The sequence below is a fragment of the Cannabis sativa genome, chromosome 1 (assembly GCF_029168945.1).
Source record: "Cannabis sativa cultivar Pink pepper isolate KNU-18-1 chromosome 1, ASM2916894v1, whole genome shotgun sequence".
In the NCBI taxonomy this organism is placed as follows: domain Eukaryota; kingdom Viridiplantae; phylum Streptophyta; class Magnoliopsida; order Rosales; family Cannabaceae; genus Cannabis; species Cannabis sativa.
In genome coordinates, this window is record NC_083601.1 from 13,012,143 (window position 1) to 13,038,455 (window position 26,313).

The 26,313-nt window shown below is 34.6% G+C and overlaps 3 protein-coding genes across 3 annotated transcripts; 2 read left to right on the forward strand and 1 right to left on the reverse strand.

Annotated features, from left to right (window-relative positions):
- The first annotated feature begins 8,909 nt into the window (after nt 1–8,909).
- On the forward strand, nt 8,910–12,059 carry LOC133037758 (uncharacterized). The gene is made up of 2 exons (XM_061115252.1): nt 8,910–9,775; nt 11,666–12,059. Exons 1-2 carry the CDS (start codon nt 8,910–8,912, stop codon nt 12,057–12,059), a joined length of 1,260 nt encoding a protein of 419 aa, XP_060971235.1.
- A 6,362-nt stretch (nt 12,060–18,421) lies between these two features.
- On the forward strand, nt 18,422–21,265 carry LOC115704213 (receptor-like protein kinase THESEUS 1). The gene has a single exon (XM_061104277.1). The coding sequence runs from the start codon at nt 18,529–18,531 to the stop codon at nt 21,073–21,075; it is 2,547 nt and encodes an 848-aa protein (XP_060960260.1). The 5' UTR covers nt 18,422–18,528; the 3' UTR covers nt 21,076–21,265.
- LOC115704214 (F-box protein At2g39490) lies at nt 20,061–23,041 on the reverse strand. The gene is made up of 3 exons (XM_030631430.2): nt 22,127–23,041; nt 21,875–22,033; nt 20,061–21,782 (listed from the first exon to the last, which is right to left on the reverse strand). The coding sequence occupies exons 1-3, from the start codon at nt 22,943–22,945 to the stop codon at nt 21,543–21,545; spliced, it is 1,218 nt and encodes a 405-aa protein (XP_030487290.2). The 5' UTR covers nt 22,946–23,041; the 3' UTR covers nt 20,061–21,542.
- Between the last annotated feature and the right edge of the window lie 3,272 nt (nt 23,042–26,313).

The following is a 26,313-nucleotide window of genomic DNA, read 5'->3' on the forward strand; positions in this document are numbered from 1 at the left end:
CATCCCTACTATTTATAGCTTTAAACCCTTGTTTTTCTCTTACCCATAACCTGTAACCTTTAGTGCCTTCAGGATAGCCTAGGATTACACATTTGAGAGCTCTAGGCTCCAATTTACCAACACTCTGATGTGCATAGGATGCACATCCAAACACTCTTAAGTTTGAAAGATCAGGGGGATTGCCTGACCAGATCTCCTCTGGTGTCTTGAATTCAATGGCACTGAATGGACATCTGTTCACCAAGTAGGTTGTTGTTAACACAGCTTCTCCCCAGAAACCTTTAGTAAGTCCAGATTGCATCAACAGGCATCTGACCTTGTTTATCAAGGTCCTATTCATCCTTTCTGCTACCCCATTCTGTTGAGGAGTGATCCTCACAGTTCTGTGCCTTTGAATTCCAACAGAACCACAGTACCTGTTAAATTCATCACTGCAAAACTCCAAGCCATTGTCAGTCCTTAGGGTTTTAACCCTTTGATTAGTTAGATTTTCCATAAGAGTTTTCCATTGTATGAATTTAGATAGAGCCTCATTTTTATGTTTAAGTAAAAATACCCAAACTTTCCTAGAATGGTCATCTACAATTGACATAAAATACATATTACCACCATGTGTTGGAGTTTTCTCTGGTCCCCAAAGATCAGAGTGAACATACTCCAAGATATGCTTAGTTTTATGAATGCCAGTTTTAAATTTTAACCTGTGATGTTTACCTAGGACACAAGATTCACAGAAATCAACCTTACTTACTTTGTCCTTACCCAGCAGCCTTTGATCACTCATGATCTGTAGGCCTTTCTCACTGATATGCCCCAATCTTCTATGCCATAGAACAACTTTTAGGTCTTCTAGATTGCTAGTGACTGCATTGTTGTATTGTGTCACTGGTTCTCCATCTAGATAGTATAGCCCTTCATGCTTATGACCTTTGATAATAGTCATAGCTCCTTTACTTAGCTTCATTGAACCTGATTCAATTTTGCTAACAATCATGTCATCTACAACACTTATAGAAATTAAATTTCTAGCAAGATTAGGGACATACCTCACACCAGTTAGGGTTCTAACAATTCCATCAAACATTTTGAAACTGACATTACCTGAACCTTCTATATTGCATGTATTGTTGTTTCCCAGTATTACTTTGCCACCTTTAGAGTCTCTGTAGTCAGTTAGGATTTCCCTAGAGTTTGTCATATGAAAAGTACACCCAGAATCTAGTATCCAATCATCTTTGAAGGATGTGGATGCAACATAAACTTCACCACTGTCATAGCCATCAGAGTAGTTAGCTTCTTGTTGCTTGTCATTTTGATGTTTCTTTTGATCTGTTCTTTCTGGAAATCTGCCTCCTTTCTTGTTTTTGTACTTATTGTTGTAGAAATAGCAGTCTCTCTTATAGTGCCCAGTTTTGCCACAGTAGAAACAACCTGTAGAATCACCAGATTCTCTTGATGGTGATCTACTCTTCCCTCTATTTGAGTTCTTGTGATGATTCGTGCTATTACTCCTTCCCCTGTTCTGATAGGGTTTCTTGTGAGATGGCCTTCCTCTACTTAGGTTTATTTCACCATGTCCAGAATTAGATTTCTCACTCTTCATCTCCAGGTCTTTAGACTTTAGGGCAGAAATGACTTCATCAAGTGTGATTGAAGTCCTTCCATACTTGATTGTTGTCTTTACTTCTCTGTATGAATCGGCCAATGAATTCAGAATGATTATTGCCTGATTTTCATCACTTAGTGCTTCATTTTCCCCTGAATTTGCCAATTCAATATGCATCCTTAGAAACTCATCTAAATTCTGATCTAGGGTTTTAGTATGACTCATCTTGAACCCAAAGATTCTCTCTTTTAGGTAGATCTTATTAGTTAGAGACTTTTGTTGAAACTGTTCTTCAAGTTTCTTCCAAATCTTGGCAGGAGTCTCTTCCTTGTCAACCAATCTGATGATGGCATCAGAAAGGTTAAAGATTATGATCCCAGTAACTGTTTCTAACAGCTCTTCTTGCTGTATTTTTGAAGTGTTGTCTGGCCATTCAATAGGGTCTTCAAGAACCCTAAGTAATTTCTGTTGAGCCAATAGGGATCTAATCTTCCTCCTCCAAATCCTGTAATCACCAGATCCATCAAAACGATCAATGTCAACTTTGATATTGCTCATGTTAGAAAAATCAAAATTAAATTGAGTTGAGTTTATAGAAATTGATTGATTATCAATATGTGGAATTTCCACAGCTTTTCCACTGTCCACAACTTCTTGTTGTGTTTCTCCTTCTTCTTCCAGCCTTTGTCACTTTCTTGATTCCTTTTCTTGAGTTGAATTATGCTCGAACCAGAGCTCTGATACCACTGTAGGATTTCTTGATGTGAAATTCCAAGAATGCCCTACACCAACTCAAGCAATTGATTAAAACGACAGGGACAAAATTGTCCCAGAAAAGTCAATTAAAGAAAACATTCAAACGACAAAGAAACTTGCCGTTTCCTTCCTGCACGACAGATCGTTTTGCACAAAACGATTTGTCGTTCTTCCTTGAACAAAACCAAGTTCAATCAAAGCTAACCCTAGCTCATTTCTCAATTCGAACCTTCGAGAGTTCTCAGACTCTCTCTCTCTCTCTCTCTCTCTCTCTCTCTCTCTCTCTCTCTCTCTTTCTCTCCTTTCTCTCTGGTTCTCAAACCCTAGAACCAGAGATCCTTCTCGATCTATTGATCGATCTCACCCAGAAATCATCCCAGAAACCCCATAAAACACACACGCACAAAGATCGAACCAAAACATATGAGTTAGAAAGAAAAACAAACACCAAAAATTATAGAGGTTCGCCCTAAAATTAGGGGTACGTCCTCTGATGAGCTCGCCTTGAAGATCGACCTCAGATCTGCACTATTTGGAGAAGAACATTACAAAACAGGTGAGAAATCCAAGTCACAATCTCGACTGGTATTTCTGATATTCACTCAATATTTCTTTTCTGTGTTTTTCTTTTGATTTCTCACTATCTCACTAACTCTCTTTTCTTTTCTCTTTGCATGAACACTTGGATCTACAACTTTGAGAGTTAAACTCTCAGATCTGGCTCTTGGCTTCTGGTATCTCTCGACTGGGAGATTGGTAAGTCTCTGGTCTTCTTTTATAGCTGTAGATTAGGGTTGATCAGAGGTTTAGGAGTTAGTTACAATTTCGGTTGTAACTAACTACTAAATCTTGATCCACTAAAGGCGAAGCCACCTAGGATCGAGTCTGTTTTATTTGTATTTCTTCTCTTTTCTGTAAAACTGTAATAATAAGTATAACAGGGGGGATCTAATTTAATAAAATCAATTTTATATCAACATCAAAAATTTTATTTAAAAGAGGAAATTACACTTAGTATGAGATTTTAAAAGTTCTTATGATAAATATGGCACATTTAAGTTTGGCCAATTTATATGGTATTTTTTTGTTTTTAGGTTTTTTTATGGTATTTGATATGCCATATATATATGTAATTAGGTTTCTAAATCCCATATTTAATGTTTTTATTTGTTTAGGAAGTTTTATTTGTCATTGATGCCGGAAAAGTCACCGGAGTTTGCTGTCGGTGCCGGAAAAGTCGTCGGAGTAGCGGTCGGTGCCGAAAAAGTCGTCGGAGTTGCTGCCAGTGCCGAAAAATTCGTCGGAATTGGCATTGTCGCCGGAAAAATCACTGAAAAATCACCAAGAAACCGGTTTCTTAAAGTCTAAGAAACCGGTTTCTTGGTGATTTTTCAGTGATTTTTCCGGCGACAATGCCAATTCCGACGAATTTTTCCGTTGACAATGCCAATTCTGACGACTTTTCCGGTTTCTTGTTGATTTTTCCGTTGACAATGCCAATTCTGACGACTTTTCTGACGCTAGCAGCTACTTCTGCGACTTTTTCGGCACCGACAGTAAACTTCAGAAAAGTCATCAGAAATTGCATAGTCGCCGGAAAAATTACCAAAAAACTAGTTTCTTGGTAATTTTTCCGGTAATTTTTCTGACAATAATGGCAATTCTGACGAATTTTCTAGCGTTGGTAGCAACTCTGACGACTAATACACCGAAAACTACTCCGGTGACTTTTTCAGTACCGACAGTAAACTCTGGGAAATTCGTCAGAATTGGCATTGTCGCCGGAAAAATTATCAAAAAAATCACCAAGAAACTAGTTTTTTTCTTCATCAAGAAACCAATTTTTTGATGAAGAAACCAGTTTCTTGGTAATTTTTTTTGTATTTTTTTTCTCTATTTGGTTGATTTATGAAACTGGTTTCAATTATTTTTCAGTGTATATCATTTTTGTTTTGTTTTCATAATCTTTATTATTGTTGTGTAACAAAATTAGTTCTTTGATGAAGAAACCACTTTCTTGGTGAAGAAACTAGTTTCTTGATGAAAAAACCACTTTCTTGGTGATTTTTCTAATGATTTTGCCGGCGACAAGGCCAATTCTGAAGACTTTTTTTACGCCGGCAATAACTCCGGCAATTTTTCCAACACCAGGAACTACTCCGGCAACTTTTTCGGCACTGACATCAAACTCCAGAATAGTCGTTGGACTTGGCATTGTCACCGGTAAAATTACTTGAAAAATAATGCTAATTCTGACGACTTTTTCGGCGCCAGCAACAACTCCGGTGACTTTTCCGGCACCGGCGGCTACTCCGACGAATTTTCCGGTGCCGACAGTAAACTCCCGTGACTTTTCCAACACGAGTGACAACTTCGGCAATCACTATAGTTTTATTTATTTTATTTTTTAAAAAAAATAAATATGAAGGGAATTTTAATATTTTTTATGGTAATTTAATTAAGTTTTTATTTTTTATGAATTTTAAATTCAGATTTCTTTTTAATGTTTTATATGGTTTTTTTTCTAAAAAAACCATATTTTTAGTTTGATTGGTTAGATAATGTCATATTTAGTGGCATTTACTTTTTATGTCATATTTATCATAACCTTAATAATTTTTTCGATATTTTTGAAAATAACCCTATTTAAAAAGCTTTTAAAAAAGGCTTTTATATCAACATCAAATCTTTTGTCATCTTTGACAAAAAAAATTAATAAAAAGTAGTATAAAACCTTTAAAAAAATACAGTAAAATTGAAAAAGCTACTACCTGGCAGTATTTTTGTAAGAAAATGACAAAAGTCAGTATACTATGTAAATTTCCCAATTTAAAATACTCCTATTAGCTTCAATTTACAAAGCCCAAAATACGTTTGAAGTTTTTTGAGCACACGTGGTAAACTGGAATATCATGACTTCTATATTTGGTATTGTAAACTATATTAATTTTTTAAAAAATTTACAGGGATGATACTGTAACTATAACGAATACCGCTATGAAAAAAAAAATTGAAAAAAATATTTCGATATGTGATTTCGGACATAGAAGCTGATTAAGAGGTTGTAATTAACACTTCTCTAATTTAATATAACTTTTATAAAATATTGCTAACTAATTGTAAAATGGTGTTTTACCATATTAATAAAATTTTGTTTCTTCTTATATTTTCCAAATCTTTGAGTCTGGATTTGTTTAGCCTACATGGACACACCTAGAAAATTTCAAAAGACAGGAATGGTCACGCTCTTGCATTTACTTAGCGGCACGCTAGTCCGCACTTTTTCTTTGCATCCACATCGAGTATTTGTTGGAGCTAACACTAAAAAGTCTAAAATAATAAGCCAGGCTGACCAATACCATATATGTCCATGTGATCACCATTAATAATCTTCCACTTCATCACTTCTTTCATTCTTTGGAATGTGATGAATAATGGGGTTTAAGAGTTTTGTTTATCAACAATTCAAAAAAGAAAAACAAAAGAAGAGTTATTTATTTTACTATATATATTTTTTGTCCATAGAAAATAGAATAGAAGTAATTAATATAGGTAGCATAGCAGAAGCCAGAAAGAAAGAAAGAAAAATTTAGAAAGCCAGTTGGTCAACATGGAATCCCAGATCCTCTGACTGTTTGCTTTGAAGGTAGGGAAGGTTTAATGTTTTGAGCATTAAAAGGCTTTACAACCCCAATAAAGCTACCTATGTTCACTTTCTTCAAAATAAATATATAAAATATAAACAAGAGAGAGAGAGAGAAGTGAAGTTTGACTTGCATATGACCATCTTGCATTCCTCTGTATATATTATGCTCCTCAGTCCTCACACGACAGAACATAAGAGTTTAAAAAGAGATACTACAACCAGTTTAAGATACACACTGCAAAACCACCAGAGATACCTAGAGTCTAATGGTATTCTCTTTTAAAAATGCTAAAAATCTCTACATCATCTAAAAATATAGTGCAAGTTGGGCATCATAACTAAAAAGCTATTTTTTATTTTTAAAAACAAAAAATTCTTTTTTGAAAAAATTTGGCTTGTTTGGCCTTATTTTTTGAAAACAATTTTCAGAAAACAAAATTACAAAAAACAAAAAATTTGAAAACAACAAAATATTATTTTCTGTTTTAAAAACCAATTCACTTTTGATCAATATTGTTTTTAAAAAACACTAACCAAACATGACTTGTGTTTTAAAAACTTCAAAAAGAAATTTGTTCTCATTTCTAAAAACAATTTTTTAAAAACAAAAAACAGAAAACAATACAAAACATGCTCATAATATTTTATTTTATTTTTTTCTACATCATTTTTTACACTCTTTACTTCTAAAATCACTTCAATAGTATAACACTCTTCAATAATACTAGAATTATGATCTCACACATTATTATTTAGTTTTTTAGTAACAATAATTTTTTAGTTTTAATTTTTTATTAAAAAATAATGAATAATGAATGTATCAATGCTACTGTATAGCATCCACAAATATTTTTAGAATAGCATTCTTTTGCCTCCAATAGTATAGTTTCTCAACATTTTGCCACTTCAAGCATCAGAGATGCTCTAATTTAGTGTCACACTATCACTAAATTTAGTATTAAAATTTTTTTCTACTCTAACCACAATACCAAAAATTATACTAAAAATAATATTTTTTTATTATTATATTATTTTTAATAAAATATAATATAAAAAATACTATTCAAATAAGTTATTAGCCACGCGTATAAAAGATTTATGTGTACAAAAAATTGTTCGAACTATGTTTTTGGCGTATTATTTTTTTAAATTTCTCAAAATTTTACAAAATGTCTTAAATAACTACAATATACACAACCGTAAAAAAAAATAATTATTTTTCCGAATGCCGAAAGAGATAGAAGTGTATCGATACACCATTTTTTTTAAATAATTATAAAAAAATAATACATATCATATATAATAGAATAATTAAAAAAAATGGGATGTCGTGTGTGCTACGGTGCACGAACTGTAGCACACACAATAAAATAGTGTGTTATATAGAGCGTCATTGGATCATTAAGGAGCAGCATATTTGATAAATGCAGTCTCCTTGGAGCTGCTCTTAATACACAATATTATTATTTGGATAATTGTGTCATAACTACGTAAAATTTTGAGTTTGTAGTAGTATAAATTTAATAATTTTTTTTAGTAGCGATATAAATATTTAATATTTAAAAAGTTATAATTTTTGTCCATTTTTGTCAGTACAAATTCTATTTTCAATTTATTAAAAGAAAATTTAGAAATAATTGATACTACATATTTTTTATCCAAACTCAATAGTTTAAAAGCTGGATTTATATGTGTCATGTTTAAGACACTAACAAAGTTTGAACTGATAAAATTAGATAAAAATTAAAGTTTTACAAACATTAAGTAATTATGCGGCTAAAATATCATTAGATTTATGTCGCTTATAAATTTAAAACTTTGAGTTTACATATCACTATTTACCTATTATTAGTGTTAGTGTCATTCAATATTTAATAGAAGCTGTATAAATTGTCATAGGGAAAAAAAAAAGCTTATTATCTATTTGCATCATTTTATTATTTTTTTAGTATTGTCCTTTAATGGACATTTGTAAAACTTGATACAACATTTAATATTTAATTAATGCTCCTTAATATTTTATTATAAAAATCTATTATCTAATACTCTTTACATATGATAATAAAATTAAAAAAATAATATAAAAGTAAAATAATTATTGTGATGTAATGTTATAATAAAAAATAATAAAAAAGTAAATAAAATAAAAAGTGTATTGTGATACAAATTTTATGTTATGTAAAAAGGAAATTACATTCAGTTTTTGATTTTGTTATTTTAAGTAACTAATTTTTGTATGTTAGTTTTTAATTTGGTTGGTTCACATGTACGTTTTTTTCTGTGTCAAATTTTTAATTGGTTTGTTTAATGTAATTGGTTTCTATAACTTAATTTTAAAAGTCATTTGTTAAAAATCTCTCTATGGTTTGTCTTATTTTTTTAGTAACTGGTTTTTGGGTTCATTTTATCTTTTAAATGTTTTGGGTTTTTTTATATTTTTATTCTAATTTTTTAGTTGGTTGTATTAAGTAATTGGTTTTCATATTTAATTGTTAATTTTATTATTTTATGTAATAGAACTCTAAGTTTTATGTTTTAGTTTTTTATTCAGTTATTTTTGGTAATTAATTTTTATGTATTGATTTTTAATTTAATTGCTTTAGATAACCAGTTCTATATTAGTTTTTTTTTATTTATTTATTGTAATAATTTTTTTAATTGCTTTTTGATTAATTATGTTATATTACCATTATTCTATATATAATTGTGTTAACCACAAAAATAGAAGAAATAAAATGTTTCTATAAATATAAAACGTAGAGGTAATTAGTCCAAGATATTCCATACAAACAAAAAAGGATAAAGCTTGCCCCGTCTTGTCTATATTGACATGGTTTATACTGTTTGATTTGTTTTGATCGTTCGACATAGAAGTTTTGGTGTGTTTGTGGTCTGTACGTTATGGCTTCGTCAAGCAGAGATGCAGAGGAGTTGGAGGTTCGTTGGGATGATTTGCAGATCGATGAGGAAGAAGGAGGAGTATTATTTGATAATCCTTCTGAGTTGGAGGATGAGGTTGATGCAAGATGGTGTCTGGTGGGGAGATTGCTCACGAATCGTGTGTCCGATTTTGATACAGTTCGAAATGTCATGGCTTCACTCTGGCGTCCAGTAAAAGGCATGTTTGTTAAAGAATTAGAGTTTAATCGTTTTCTTTTTCAATTCTTTCATGAACTGGATATTAATAGGGTGCTTGAAGGTACACCATGGACGTTTAATAAAATACCTTTGATTGTTCAAAGATTGAAATTAGGAGAAAATCCTAGGTTGGTACCCCTGAACACTATGGAAATTTGGGTACAAGTTTATGATCTCAGAGTGGGTTTTCAGTCAGACCGAGTGCTTAGGGCCTGTGGTACTTACATTGGACAGTTTGTTTCATCTTGTCCCAAGAATTATGCGGGTATTTGGAGGGAGTACTTGAGAGTCCGGGTATTGATCAATATTGAAAAACCATTGAAGAGAAGAATGAAGATTTACTACACCAAGGAAGACTATTTCTGGGCAAATTTCAAATATGAGAGGGTGCCCACTTTTTGTTTCATTTGTGGTATACTCGGGCATAATGAAAGGTTTTGTCCCCGAGTCTTTGATGGACCAATAGAAAAGGTTGTTAAGCCATATGGTTTATTCATGAAAGCTCCAGATCGGCGTTCTCAAAAACAGATTGGTGCGAGATGGCTCCGTGACAATATGGCAAGACCTTTACAACCAAATGCCGGCGTTCCAAGAAGCAGTGGTTCTCCGGTGACAGCTACCAGTGTTGGGTTTTATGCCCTAAATAAAACTCATTTCAATATAATCAGATTTACTTATATAGATCAGAAATAACATTTAATGTTGCATGGTTCACATGATTTATTTCATGATTATATGTACATAATGTATAGATTCATCTGAAACCCTTTTCACATACTTGATCCTGTTTATTGTGCCGTCAACACATTGGAAAGTAAACATGACTATGTGAATAAAGTTTCCTAGATTTATCAGACACAGGGTTTTACTGATATGATAATCTACAACAAGAGTTTACTTGTATTTAGAGAAATACTATGTTCTTTCCAGAACATTGGTTAAAGTAAAGCTCAGGTTGGATGCATGGAGTATGCATCGGAAGGGACCGATATTGAACTTTGACTTAGATTTAATTAAACTTACCGTAAAATCTATTCAAGTCAATATCGCCTAGTTGATCCTAGATCAAATGATCTTAATCCTGTTATGATTAGGCTCAATCTTGAAAGGCTATTCGTGTTCCTTGAATTGTTAGTTAAGCCTACTTTTAGGTCAGGGTGATACGTACTTTTTGGGAACACGGTAGTGCAATTGAGTGGGAGCGCTAGCATAAACATGGAATCTATAGCTTCTATCTGGCGAATAGTAAGCAAAGGATGATCTCCTTCGAGCTTGACCAAACGAAAATAAATGGTGGAGATCTCATTTCACATAAGCTGAAATATCATTTATACGGGGTCAAGTGTTTTAAGGATAAAATACATAGTAGGGTGTTACGGTAATTTAATCCCTTTACTGTGTAGATCATTCATATAGAGGATAATTGATCACATTAGGATTATAACAATGGATAACTAATGATGTGTCTATATGGTGGAACATATAGAGCATTCTATATACTGAGAGTGCAATTCTAAGTTCTATGCGTGGATTCAACGAAGAATTAATAAGTTAGTGAATTTTAGTGCTAAATTCTTGATCTACTTATTGGAAGCTCGGTTATATAGACCCATGGTCCCCCCACTAGTTGAGATAATATTGCTTGTAAGACTCATGTAATTGGTTTTGATTAATCAATTATAATTCTCAAATTAGACTATGTCTATTTGTGAATTTTTCACTAAGTAAGGGCGAAATTGTAAAGAAAGAGTTTATAGGGGCATATTTGTTAATTATGATACTTTGTATGGTTCAATTAATAAATATGATAAATGACAATATTATTTAATAATTATATATAGTTATTAAATAGTTAGAATTGGCATTTAAATGGTTGAATTAGGAAATTGGCATTTTTGAGAAAATCAGATACAAAAGGTGTTAAAATTGCAAAATTGCAAAAAGCAAGGCCCAATCCACTAAGTGTATGGCCGGCCACCTTAGTAGGTATTTTAAGTTGATTTTTTCATTATTTTAATGCCATATAATTCAAATCTAACCCTAGTGGAATGCTATAAATAGATAGTGAAGGCTTCAGGAAAATCAGACTTTTCACTGACACTTTCTGAATCAGAAAAACCTGAGCCTTCTCTCTCCCTATCTGGCTGACCACTCCCTCTCTTCTTCTTCAATATTTCGAAATCCTTAGTGATTAGAGTAGTGCCCACACACATCAAGCAATACCTCAATCATAGTGAGGAAGATCGTGAAGAAAGACTTTCAGCAAGAAGGAGGTTTCAGCATCAAAGATTCAGAGAAAGAGATCCAGGTTCAGATATTGATAATGCTCTGCTACAGAAAGGAATCAAGGGCTAGATATCTGAACGGAAGGAGTCATTATGTTCCGCTGCACCCAATGTAAGGTTTCTTAAACTTTATATGTGTTTAATTTATCGTTTTAGAAAGTTCTTATTTAGGATGTTAATAAACATACTTGTGAGTAGATCTAAGATCCTGGTAAAATAATTTCCAACAACCAGTTCCAGGAGGGGGGCAGATCCGAGAAATCGGGGTGATGACAGAGAGGATATGGAGGTTAATGAGGATGTTGAGGGAGAGATTGTAGGAGAGAATCATGGGATTGTGGGCGCAGTTCAAGGAGGAAAGATTGGTGCCGTTAATGGTGGGATATCAATCAATGGGGAAGCGGGAAAGGAAAGTTGTTTTGAAAAGGGCGGGTTTATTTTCACGGATCCAAAAAGAAGAAGAGTTGAAGATAATGTTGAGTTGGGCAAGGATACTGTTCAAGTCTTAGGGCCGGCCCAATATTTGGTGGGTAATGGGAGTGGTGAAGAGGGTATGGCCAAGGCCCATGTGGCTGAAACTGAAATGGGCTTTATTGAAAATGTTAATGAGGGGGGGAATGGAGGATAGTTTCGGCCTAGTGGCAGCTAGTGTGGAAGATGGTATTTTTCAAAAAAACGAGTTAAAGGCGGGTACCAAAAATTGGGCCCGCCAAGGATTATGAGTTTTTAAAGTTGGAATTGCCGGGGGCTTGGGAACCCCCGGGTAGTTCAATTCTTGAAGGAAATTGTGTTCCAAAAGAAGCCCAATGTGATTTTTTTGTGTGAAACTATTAGTAAACAAGATAAGGTTGAGTTTGTGAAAAGAAGTTTGGGTTATGAAGCTTGTTTTGTTGTTGATGTCGTCGGTCATAGTGGGGGATTGGCAATGTTATGGAAGTTCCAACATGAAGGTAGACTACTCAGCTATAGCACTAATCATATAGATATGGTTTTTAATTTGGATGGACATCCAGAATTTCGCCTTACCGGTTTCTATGGAGAACCACAAAGAAGCTTAAGACCGAATACTTGGAGAAGAATTCGACAACTTTCCAGGGAGTCTACGTTGCCTTGGTGTCTCATGGGGGATCTTAATAATGTCTTGTCTCAAGGTGATAAACGTGGGGGACACCCTTATCCAGGGTGGCTTGTTGATGGGTTTCAAGAAGTTGTTGATGAGTGTGAGTTGCTGGATATGGAGTTAGTTGGCCATCCTTTTACTTGGGAGAAGGGAAAAGGTACGCCAAATTGGATTGAAGTTAGACTTGATCGTGCTCTTATCTCTAATGCTTGGAACTCTCTTTTTTCGGATGCAAAGCTTTTTAATATGGAGATCTCCGCTTCAGATCACTCTCCACTTTGGCTTGATCTTGCGTTTCAAAAACCGGTGTTGTTTCTTAAAAGGTTTCAGTTTGAGAATGCTTGGAGTAGGGAGCCTATGTGTAGACAGATTGTTCGTGACAATTGGGAAATGTATAATGAAGATCCTCTGCACCAGAAAATTAAGTGTTGTAGTACTTCCCTTGCTAAATGGGGGAAAGATATAACAGGTAATTTTAAGGATCGTATTACTCGATGTAATAAGCAGCTGAAAAAATTGAAGGGGCGCAGAGATGATACATCGGTTCAGAAATATAAGGAAACACATGCACAACTTTTTGAGATTCTGACACAGAAGGAGGTCTTTTGGAGGCAACGATCAAAGCAACTTTGGTTGCAAGCAGGAGACCAGAATACGAAATATTTCCATGCCTGTGCAAATACAAGGAAGAAAAACAACCAGATTGCTTCTCTCAAGAATGACAATGGTGTGTGGGTTGATTGGGATAGTGGCTTGGCCACGGTGATGGTTGACTATTATAAAGAGCTTTTTTCTGCTTCTGATACAAACTGGGACCGAGTAACAGAGTGTGTTCAAGGAAGAGTTAATGCTGATATGAATCAAAACCTTGTGACTCCGATTGATAGTGAGGAAGTAAAAAGAGCTTTGTTCCAAATGCATCCGGATAAATCCCCAGGACCTGATGGCTTTAATCCGGGGTTCTATCAGAAGTTCTGGGACATAGTCGGTTCAGATATTGTGAAGCTGGTGCAAAACTTTGTTATGCTTGGTGAGTTTCCGAACAACCTATATGATACCCATATTGTCCCTATTCCCAAAAAATCTAAGCCTGAATCTATGAGTGATCTTCGTCCTATTGCTCTCTGTAATGTGATTTACAAAGTAGTCTCGAAGGTACTAGCCAACCGTTTGAAAGGTGTTCTTCATCATGTTAATTCTGAATCTCAAAGTGCTTTCATTCCGGGGAGACTTATTACTGATAATATCTTAATTTCTTTTGAGATTATGCATTATTTGAAACGGAAGAGCTCGGGAAAGGAGGGAGTTATGGCTATCAAACTTGACATGAGTAAGGCGTATGATAGGGTTGAATGGGGTTTTCTTCAGGCAATTATGGAGAAGATGGGGTTTAGTGAGGAATGGATTCAGTTGATTATGTGTTGTGTTAGCTCGGTCTCCTACAATATCCTTTCAGGTGGAAAGGAATTGGGTCCTATTGTGCCTAAGCGAGGACTAAGACAAGGTGACCCTCTATTACCTTATCTTTTTCTTTTGTGTGTGGAGGGTCTTTCGGCTCTTATCTCAGATTTTGAGAGGCGAGGAAAGCTTAGGGGTTGTAAAGTTGCTCGTGGGGCTCCTATTATTACCCACATGTTTTTTGCTGATGATAGTTATTTGTACTGCCGTGCTACGGAGGAGGAGGCAAATAATGTGATGGAGCTTCTTCATTGTTTTCAGTTGGCCTCTGGACAACAGGTAAATCTGAATAAGTCCTCTGTTTTCTTCAGTGCTAATACTGGGATGGATGTTCGTGCAAGAATTTGCTCTGTTCTGAAGGTTCAAGAGGCAGGAGAAACAAGTACTTATCTGGGTCTTCCTAACATCTTGGGACGAAATAAAAATGCTCTTCTGGGTTTCTTGAAAGATAAGATGAGGAAAAAGATTCAGAGTTGGGAAGGAAAATTTTTGTCTAAGGCAGGTAAAGAGCTCATGCTGAAAACTGTTGCTCAATCCTTGCCTAGTTATGCCATGAATGTTTTTTTGCTTCCTTTGAAGACTGTTAATGAAATGGAGCAGTTAATGTGCAAGCATTGGTGGAAATCCTCTTCAAAGAACAATAAAGGGATTCATTGGAAGAGTTGGGATAAGTTGAAGATTCATAAGTCAAAAGGAGGGATGGGATTTAGAGATCTTCATGATTTTAATCTCTCCTTATTGAGTAAGCAAGGGTGGCGTCTGCTTTGTAAGCCTCATACTCTTGTTGGTCGATTGTTTCAAGCACGATATTTTGCGGGGAAGGACTTCTTGAGAGCAGAATTGGGAAGTAATCCTAGTTTTATTTGGCGAAGTATTTTCGAAACAATTGATATGGTTAGAATGGGGGCTCGTCGGCGGGTTGGAAATGGGTCAACAATTAATATACTTTCAGATCCTTGGCTGCCATGTGATGAGAATCCGAGAGTTAGTTCGAATCATCCTGCTTTATTAGATCATAATGTTGATGCTCTTATGGAAACTGATTGTTTTGCCTGGGACGTGGACTTGGTGCGAGATCTGTTTAATACAAGGGATGCTCAACTCATTTTGAGTATTCCCTTAAATTCAAGTCGTAGTGATGATGTTTGGTTCTGGTCTTTTGAGAGCTCGGGGAATTTTTCAGTGAAAAGTATGTATCGACATTTGCAACAAAGGAAGGAAGATGATTTGCAACTGGTGGGGTCTGATTTTTGGGGTAAGTTATGGCGACTTAAAGTTCCTCCGAAGGTGAAAGATTTATTGTGGAGAGCGGCATCCAACTGTTTACCTACCAAATCCATGCTTCGGTATAAACATGTCAACATTGATGCTATTTGTCCCGTGTGTTCCTCTAGTAATGAAACAATTCTGCATCGATTGGTGGATTGTTCTTTTGCACGGGCTTGTTGGGTCAATACGGGAATTGGTGTCGACTTGGATTATAGTGGTACTTTCACGGGATGGATTGAGGCTAGCTTTCAATCTTTTGATGGGGATCAAAGGAAGATCATAGCCATGACTTGTTGGGCTATCTGGAAGGCTAGAAATGATTGTGTTTGGAAGGAAAAAAATGCTAGTGTGGCGGCTGTTACTCTCTTGGCTTCGAGTATGTTGGAACAATGGAGCAAAGCGCAAGATAAAGCTCATGTTCCTACTGCTGCATTCTTGTCAGCAACCGATGGTGCTCTTTCTTGGCAAAAACCAGCAATAGGGGAAGTCAAAATTAATACCGATGCAGCTCTCTTTTCTGATCCTAACAGGTATAGTTTTGCTTGTGTTGCTAGGGATGATTCGGGCCATGTATTGGAAGCAATTTCTAGCTGCAAAACCGGTGTTGTAACTCCAGAATTAGCTGAGGCTATGGGTGTGAGGGAGGCATTGAGTTGGCTCAAGAAGAAAGGTTGGAATCGGGTTACCATTGAGTCCGATAGTCTTACTGTGGTGCAAGCTCTGCGTAGTTCACTTCCTATGTCTTCTTATTTTGGAGGTGTAATTTCAGATTGTAAGACGTTGTTGGAAGGTGTTAGTCATGTGTCTATTTTATTTGTTAAACGATCTGCTAATGGTGTTGCTCATGCTGTTGCCCGAGCTTCATCTTATGTCGATGGTCGTGTTTTTAGGAGTAATGATTTTACTCCTGATATTCGTGATGTAATCATGAAAGAAGTTTATTAATAAAGCTTTCTTTATTTTCAAAAAAAAAAACAAAAAAGGATAAAAAGCGGCCCCGCCTCCTTTGTTCGTGAATCTCCTTTAGTCAAATCAAATTATCTCTTGGAAAGCATCCACGCCTGCGGACCCTGCTCGCCCCTGCTCGCCCGCGCCCATGCCACGTATGTGCCACGCTCGCGCCTTGCCCGTGCCCGCGCCCGCGCCTCGCCCGCGCCCACTCCTCGCCCGCGCCCGCTCCACGCCTTGCCCGCGGTTGAGATTGATCATCTTGATTTTTGATGGTGATCTATGATTTCAGGAGATCGGATCTGGACTATTGATACCAATAAATTAAATTTCAACTTGTGATCCAATTTTTGATAGATTAAAGTCAGAATTGTGATATGGCTATTAAGCATGCGTAGAAGTATCTTTGAAAGAGCTTTACAATGAACTTTGAATCGCATTAACTCGAGCTTCAACGAGTGAGATATGACCGAATGTTGTAAAGTGTTCAGCAATAGGCGACCAGGTTGACATATGACGTCAACGTGGGCACCCACTACTCTGAAAAAATTGTATTCCCATCATACCTTTAGATGCCAAGGTTATGTGAGAGCATCTCTAAGATAGTTTTTAGATTATGGTGATGCTGGTCACCGTCTCTTGGTGATTGAGCTCGGGTGTGCACCGAGTGACAATCGGGTGTCACCTCGGCACATGTGTGTCACCATGGATGTAAGTGACATACCAACATGAAATTTTGGCTTGCCATGACAACAACACCTTATTTTTTAGACAAAATAAGAATGATTTCTAGAACAAAACTGCATTTGGATGGACGAAACTATGTGCTCTAGGTTGGATGTCAACCTAGGCGCTTATTACTGATGTCAGGTGGTGCTTGGGGCTAAACTAGTATCTTGAGGATGAATTCTTCTGAATAGAAATCCTACACCGTGTTTTGGAAGAAAATTAAGAATTATGACCGAGACAGAATTGTTATTTGAGTAACGAACCACGTGTACCGGGGTAATTCCATTTACTATTTTATATGTACAAGATTTTAATAATAATTTATTTATTTTTTAAAAATTATTTTACTTTCAAAATTAAGCTCCTCAAGTTTATTTCTGGGTAATTGACTGCCCAGTGCCTAAGAGCATCTCTAATGGAGTGCCAAAAAAATGGTGTATTGCTATATTTTAGCACACCTAAAAAAACTATATTCTAATGGTGTTATAAAAAGTGTGCTAAATTTGGCAAATGCTAAAAGTTGTGCCAAATGTGGTACAAGATATAGCATTGTGTCAAATTTAGCTCACAATAAATACTGTACTACTTTTTTATTTACTATAATGCCACTAATTATTATGATTCATTGGCTTTTACTAAACTTTATTTACTTTATTACTATTATTTAAATAATAAAAAAATAAAAAGTAATAAATTTTATATATTCTCAATAAAATATGAAATAACTATCAATATAATTAATTATTTTTTCTTATTTTACATTTTGTGCATTGGAGCACGATTATAAATATAGCACAAACTTATTTTTTGTGCTAAATTTAGCACAAATTTTAGATTTTCTATTAGAGATGGTTTAAGAGCAATGTTCACGATCTTAAAGATATGGGACCATTTTAGATAAATATTCATTATTGTTTTTCTGCTTTGTTTAATAGTAAAGTGTGTACTTGGAAAATTTATTAATTAAATGTGATGAAACTGTTTCCCATACAATACTGATAACTGTAAAAGGGTGATTACTGTAAGTGTTAATAATTTTAAAAGGGTGATTAATTGTACCAAAGTGTTGTCATCTTCTTCTTCTTCTTCTTTTTTTTTTCTTCTAACATACATTTAATTAGTATAACTTTCTGATTTGTACATATTTTAGTATTAGATTGTTAGGCTGGCATGGTAAGGGCATCATAACATGCCTCATATTGCCTTAATTGCCGCGAATATATGAAAAAAAGAGACAAACACAAGTTCAGTTAAGTCAGTTGCCTCAACTTCCCAAATCCACCTTTATTTTTATTTATTTATTATTCTTTAAAAGCACTTTAAAGCATTAGTTGGTCCATTTATTCACTCACAGACCACATCTTGGAAATACCACAACTTTCTTTCTTCACTATGATTCATCCCACACAACCACAACTACCCCTCAAAACTCCCTCTTTTTCCTTTTAACATTCACCAAACTCTTTCTCTCTCTCTACCATGTTGTTTTAAGTATAATGTGTGTGTATATATATATTATATATAGTTTTATAGTATTGTTTCTACTATATTGTAGTAGCTAAAGAGAGACACAATGTTGTTTAATTTAAGAAAAGTAAACATTATCTGCATTTTTTGTATTTTACATGTTACATTCCTTACCTTTGTATGTGCTTCTTTTCTTCCTCAAGACAGATTTTTCATTAACTGTGGAGGAAATGAGGTGATGGAACTAGAGGATGGCAGAGTTTTTGAGCCTGATTCTGGGAATCCATACGTGACTGTAGCAACTAGCTCTACTGTTGTTGTTGTTTCAGAGCCCCAGATGAGTCCTTCAAATGATATGAATCTGTACAATTCTGCTCGGGTTTTTGGTGAAGCTTCGGTTTATAACATTGTCACTAAGCAAGCTGGTCTCCATTGGCTGAGATTGCATTTCAACCCTGTTGAGAATCCACATTATGATTTGAGATCTGCTTGTTTCTCAGTTGTGGCTAATGGGATTACTCTTCTCCACAGGTTTTCTCTCTCAAACTCTGGATACTCCACCCCTTTAATCAAGGAGTATGTAGTTGATTTGAGTGGAAAAAGTTGGAGAAAATTGGTACTAAAGCTGAATCCATTGAATGGTTCAGTTGCATTTATTAATGGAGTGGAGGTTATTTCAGTTCCAAACAAGCAATTTCCTTCTACTGCATCACCTATTCCATTAGGGGCATCAGTTGAAATTCCTTCTGAGATAGCTTACGAAACGGTTTATAGAGTCAACATGGGGGGTCCTCTTATAACCCCCAAGAATGATTCACTTTGGAGAACATGGGAACCAGATGGGCCTTTTTTGCTCAATGCTGCTTCAGCAAGGAATGTAACTAAAAATCCCAGTTTAGTAAAATTCCCAGATGGAGTTTCACCTGAGATTGCGCCGAATTGGGTTTATTCCACAGCTCAAGAAATGGCTGATGCGAATGTCACTAATCAGAAGTTCAACATTTCATGGTCATTTAAGGTTCAAAATGGTTTCTCCTATTTTCTTAGGATGCATTTCTGTGATGTTGTCAGCATATCGCTTGGAAATCTGGTGTTCAATGTTTATGTGAATAAGCAATCTGCATTGAACACTTTTGATATCTCAAGCAGAACAATGGAGTTATTATCAGCAGCCTATTATGCTGATTTTGTGGTAAATCTTCCTAAGAACTCGGATAAAAAGATTTTGGTCCAAGTTGGTCCATCAAATTTAGGAGGTTTTTCTTCAAATGCAATCTTGAATGGTTTAGAGATCCTGAAAATGAATAGTCCTACTGGAAGCTTAGATGGAAGCCTTGCAGCTGATGTTATAGATTCCAAGTCTTCAAGCAGCAAGAAGTGGATGGTGCTTGCTATTTCTTCTGTCTTAGTTGGTTTTGGAGTTTTGGTGTTACTTTTCGCAGGCTTCTTTTACAGGCGGCGAGTTGATCCAAAGAAGCCAAGGCGTCAATTTTCATCATGGTTGTCATTTCCTACTCACATGGGAATCTCCAACTCAAAAGTTTCCATTGGTAGCTCTGCTTCAACTCTGCATTCCTTCAGTTTAGGAAGAATTCTCTCTTTCGCTGAGATCAAAGAAGCTACCAATAACTTTGATGAGAGCTTTCTTCTAGGAGTTGGAGGATTTGGAAAAGTTTACAAGGGTGTCCTTGAAAATGGAACTGTTGTAGCTGTAAAGCGAGGAAACCCGAGATCACAACAAGGACTTAATGAATTCAGAACAGAAATTCTAATGCTATCAAAGCTTCGCCACAGACACTTGGTTTCTCTCATAGGCTACTGTGAGGAACTCAATGAGATGATTCTTGTTTATGAGTTCATGGCAGGTGGTCCTCTCAGGAAACACTTGTATGGCTCTAACATTTCTCCTCTTACTTGGAAACAAAGGCTAGAAATCTGCATTGGAGCTGCAAAGGGGCTGCATTACCTTCATACAGGAGCATCAGACATCATTATTCACCGCGATGTCAAGACAACAAACATACTTCTTGATGAGAATCTCACTTCGAAAGTGGCTGATTTTGGACTCTCCAAGCTAGGCCCTACTCTTGATCAAACTCATGTGAGCACAGCAGTAAAGGGTAGCTTCGGATATCTTGATCCAGAGTACTATCGCCGTCAGCAGCTTACAGAGAAATCAGATGTTTATTCTTTTGGAGTAGTACTAATGGAGGTCTTGTGTGCTAGGCCTGCTATAAATCCCACTCTTCCAAGGGAACAAGTTAACATAGCAGAATGGGCTATGAATTGGCAAAAGAAAGGAAGATTGGAGAAGATTATTGACCCCCACTTGATTGAATCAATAAACCTTGACTCTCTTCGAAAGTTTGGTGAAACAGCTGAGAAATGTTTGGCTGAATATGGTGTTGAGAGGCCAACAATGGGAGATGTTCTGTGGAATTTGGAGTATGCTCTTCAGCTTCAAGAGGCTTCTGTACAGACTGTGTCAGCTGAGAATAGTGCTAACTATATTCCTGATATTCCAGAATGGCTTCCCCAAACAGAAGCTGATGACACTTGTCATATGTCTCTGCACTTCATGAGTACTGACCAAGAATCTGATGCAACTTCTAGTGCTGTTTTTTCACAGTTAATCGATCCAAGAGGTAGATAGATAAATAGTTAGCTTTAGATCATTGAGTAAAGGTTTTATTATTTTATATTTTTTCTTGGCTTTTGGCTTTTTTAGTCTATGTATCATGTATTGTGTTCACTAGGCTTTATACACCCCCCCAAAAACTTACTTAGCTGATTGTAAACAGACTTTGCAAATCAACAATTTATTTTATTGTTCCTCATCATCATTTTTTTTCTTTCATGGCTCTGAAAATCTTGAACCAGTTGCCAATTCTTAGACACTGTGAAGCAAATAAATAGAATTGTTCCTCATCATCATAATTTTATTACAACCTTATCTCTTTAGCATGCTAATTACTCTAAAACCTAATACTAGTAATTATGCTGACATTTTTTTGGACAAAATACAACATAACTTGTCAACTTATCACACCATTCATAGTTCAAAATTATTACATATGCATCCTCTCTATAATATAAATTTGACAAAATTTTAAGTACTAGTCAAAGACTCATTTGAGCATGTTTAGGAGTAGGTCCGTCAGTAGAAACTTCTGATGCTGATATAATAATAAGTGGCTCTACTGTGAGTATCTCTGTTATATTCTTAATCAATGTAATCTCATCCTCTTGCTTCTTAAAACCCTCAAGTTTGACCACTTTGAGATGACCAAGTTCTGTATGGCTAGTAGATTTCTTTGAGACTCTACTCATTCTTGGCACCAAATAGCTTTGGGGGTCAACCTGCAAATAAGTGAACAAAATAATAAACATTATTTTAGATGGTTAGTCAGATAATAGTAAATTTTAGATGAAAAATAAAAAATAAAAATTACAGTTACAAATAGCCTCTCCAAGGCAGGACAAAGTTTTAGAAAGGCTATTAAGGAATCTGTGCTGTAATCTTCCTCTGAGTAATCAATCCACCAAAGTTCATGCAGCTTGTAGAATTGAAAAGTCTCTCCCATGGGAAAAAGTGAGGGCCATATCAAGGTCTGCAACAAGTCAATTTCAAATAGAATTTGTATTATTATGTAATGAGAGAAATTCAAGGCAAAAAGAAGGTTGAAGTTGGTTTGAGAGCATACCTCGAAAGTCCACCTACAGAGAGTAATAACTTGAGCATTTTTTATGGTTAACATGGCAGGGTCAAAGTCACTACTACTAATGACACTATCTGTTCTAGGACCTTGTCTGAAATCAAGCATGGCATCTGCCAAATTAAAATGATATTCAGGCCAAATTCTTGGGAGCTTACCCCGATATCGAAAGGATCTAAGTTTGGAAGTTTTAAGGTGAAGATAATCTAGATGAGGACAATCCAAAATTGTCAAGTTTACAATCTTTGGACTACTTGACTCAATTTGGAGAGATTTCAAGCCACTGCACTTGATGATTTTCAAGCTCTCAAGGAAGTGAAATTTAGTGACAAGAGAAGAAACAGCCTCCTTGGTGGCAAAGCCAACTGATTCGAGATGTAGAGTTTTGACATAGAAAGTAGTGGAACAGCAAAGATTTTTAGCATAATTATGGTGATGATTTAGCTGCAGCTTCAAATCAAAATGGCTTGGAAATTCTTTCTCCTTAGCTGAAAAATCAACTCTGAGTTTATTGTTGGCTGCAAGTGTAGCTAAGAGTAGTTTGTTTTCGCCATCTTGTAACTGCAGCCGCCTAGGATGGCTTAAAGGATTGAGTTTGTCGAATCGAGTGAGGAATTTAGTGACAGCAGTGTCAATGCCAACTATTGTTGATTGTTGAACTGAAACTATGTTCCACAATCCTCTCCATCTTTTCGAGATGAAGCTGGTTTCGAGTGATGTTTCGCTAGGAAGGAAAGAAATGATTTGGCAAAGGATTTCATCTGGTAAGTTGCCAAACAAATCTTTTGATGCTTCTTCCTCTTCCATATTATACAACTATGTAGAAAACTGTTTCTAGAGAAAAGTTGGTTGATTCATATATTATTGCTTTGCCTTTTTATAGTGACATTCTTGTAAGGATTAAATCTTGTGTCATACTTTAGCAGACTACCCCATTTTCAATTCAGATATGCATAGAATTATGAGTCAAAGTTCTGAATAGTTACATGATCTTGACCTGTCAATGTAATAACCGCCTTTTGTGGCTTAACTTATTTGGACAGACCTATATATATATATTCATGTGAATGAAGAAGATTAATAAAAGAGGCACTTACTATATTATAGTATGTGAATTGAGTAGGGTACCTTTTTCTTCTTGGTAGGTCTTAAGAGCTTAGTTTGAGATTGAGTGTGAACTTAATTAATGACATGAAGTCTTCTCAATTTAAAAGTAAGACTGTGAAGAGATCAAAAATGATATTTTTATGACTTAAAACAACTTGGCATAGTAAACTTATTTTTACACTTTGAAATTTAAAAAAAAAAAAAAAAAGTTAGATGCTTGCTTCTGAATCAAGTAATGTAGCAGACAAACTACAATGGTTAAACTCTATACCAAGAAATGTATAGAACAGAAGATATATCTAGTTTCTTTTCTTCCAAATTTTAAATTAACATTTGGGCAAGTCATTTAAGAGAATTTAATTAGTCAAATATGTTCCATCACCAACCCCTGTCCCCAGGATTTTTTTTTTTCTTTGCACAATCTTTACTTGCATAACTTTAAGTTTTTTTTCATGGCTATAATATGTAGACGTGTTTCTATCAAATCTCTCTTAGTTTAAAGACTATGACACTTGTAGCATAATCCATATGAGAACAACTACTAATACCATATCAAAAATCATGATCTAAAAATATATATAGTGACAAATTTGATAGAAATATCAAACAAAGATATTTAAAACAATATTTGGAATTGTAATCCAATATGTACAATAGTGTTTTAAGATGAAACCTGATACAAAAAATAAACTACCACTAATCACCATTAAATCATCTCTAATGAATGGCCAAATTTGTGATGTAATACTATATCATATAATTTTGTAAAAAAAGAAAAATATATCTATATATATTTTTAACAGCTACAAAATATAATTATATGAGTTAAATTTAGCATCTATTATATTATCATTAGCTAATGATAAACTGTAGTACACACTTTTAATTAATATTTAATTTATTAACTATCATTAAATATTTTTTTTTCATATCAATTTGCATCCTAAAATATTTTGATAAATATAATATTTATTTATTATTGTGCTAATAGAGAAAGGCAATCGTGATGCCTAGTACAATGTCCTGCCCAGCTCTATAAGTTTATGGGTCCAAGAATTTTTGTTAATAAGGGGAATAAATTTCTTTTTTTTTTTAGGTTTTTTTTTTTATTTTTAAACTTCAAAATATTTTTTTTTTCATTTTTACGAAATTCTACGTAGAAACTCTTATTGCAACTAGCGCTGCAATCTAAATTGCAACAAAAAATCGTATAGAAACCCCTATTACAACTAGGGCTACAACCACTTTAGAAACCCAAACTGTAAATTTGAAAAAAAAAATTAAAAAAATAGTATAAGGGGAATTTCCTTTTTTTTATGAATTTTAAGGTATAATTTTACAAAAATATGATTTATTATCAAAACAAAAAAATATTTTATGGGAAAATTTGAAAAGAAAAAAAAAAGTTAAAAAATGTGGAAAAAAAAAAACAAAATAAGGTAATTCATTACCCTTCTTATTAGCTAAGGTACATGGTTATCTTTTTGGCTACCCATATTGACTTTCTCATATTTTTTCAACTTTTATTGAATTTTTTCCATAAATATCTTTTTTTAAAAGAAGAAAACTCCATATTTGTACACACATAGTAAATTTTTTTCCATAAATATATTTTTCTAAAAGAAGAAAACTCCATATTTTTAAGATTCGGCTTGTTTTTAATTATTAGAATTTGGGATAAGATGCATGGGATTCCATCTCAAAATCAATTAGCAATGGGAGGAGTAGCACATTCCTGTTATATATTTAATTATCTTTCCACACATTAGTAATGTGGGACTCTCTAACATCCCCTCAAGATGGTGGCTATTTTATATGCTCACCATCTTGGACAACTCGATCATAAGCTCCTCTTTTTTTTGGCTCACTATCCCTGATCACAAGTGGTTCTTTTGCTCTACTTTTTGGATCGGTATTTTTAGATTTTTAGTGGCTCTCTTTTTTTTTTTCGCTCACTATTCCCGAATCACAAATGACATTTTTTGACTTTTGGCTCTTGGGTCAATTTTTTTGGATTTTCGGTGGCTCCTTTTTTTTGGAGCTACTTCGATCGAGTTTTTTTTTGGAGTTGGATAGTCGCTGGAGATTTTTTTTGTGTGTGTTTGTTTTTGCTCTGATACCATATTAGAATTTGGGATAAGGTGAAACCTCCCATTGTCAATTGGTTTTGAGATGGAATTCCATTCACCTTATTCCAAATTCTAAAAGTTTTAAAATTGTTTTGCCATGATTATTTATTAGACGTCAATTTTACTTCTTTTTTTTCAATCTCACCGGAATTAATAGTTGTTTTCCGATTGTTCTGGTGACCCTGTGGTGGTTCTGTCTGTGGGTGTGGAAGATGAAGACCTCATTTTTTTTTGTGTTTACAGTATAAAATAAAAAAATAACTAAGACAGTATAAAAGTAATTTCTGCCGTGCGGCAATATTTTGTAAATATTAGGCCAAAAATCAGTATTTTTGTAAATTTCTCTAATACTAAGCATTATATTTCCGGGCTCAGACAACACACAAGAAAACTTTTTTTTTTTGGCATCTTGGTTTTGGTGAATTTTAGTTACGGACCTAACTCACTTTAGTCAATGGTTAAACTTAAAAATATTATATCGATATATTTTAATATTGAGTTTCACATAATTAATATAATCTTTTATAAAATATCATTAATTATTCTTAAAAGTGTCATTTTATAGTGGTGCTAGACACCTCTTAGGCGTTTGATTGGAAGAAATGAAAATATAGGAATAGGAATGGGAATGGGAATGGGAATAGGAATAGGAATGGAATGGAATAAAATTTAAAATGTATAAAAAAAAATTGATAAAAAAATCATTAATTTTTTTTTCTTGTTACATTGGAATGGTCATTCCTTTCTTTTTAAAATGGAATAGCCATTCCACTAAAATGGTGGAAAGAGCATTCCATTGATATGGAATAAAAATTGTTTCTTTTCTATTCAATTACCTCCAACCAAACGCCACCTTAATAATTTAGCACTGTTGTGAATCATGGGGTTCCATCTCAAAACTAAGGGATATGGCTCTGATGTCATGTTGTGAATCATGGG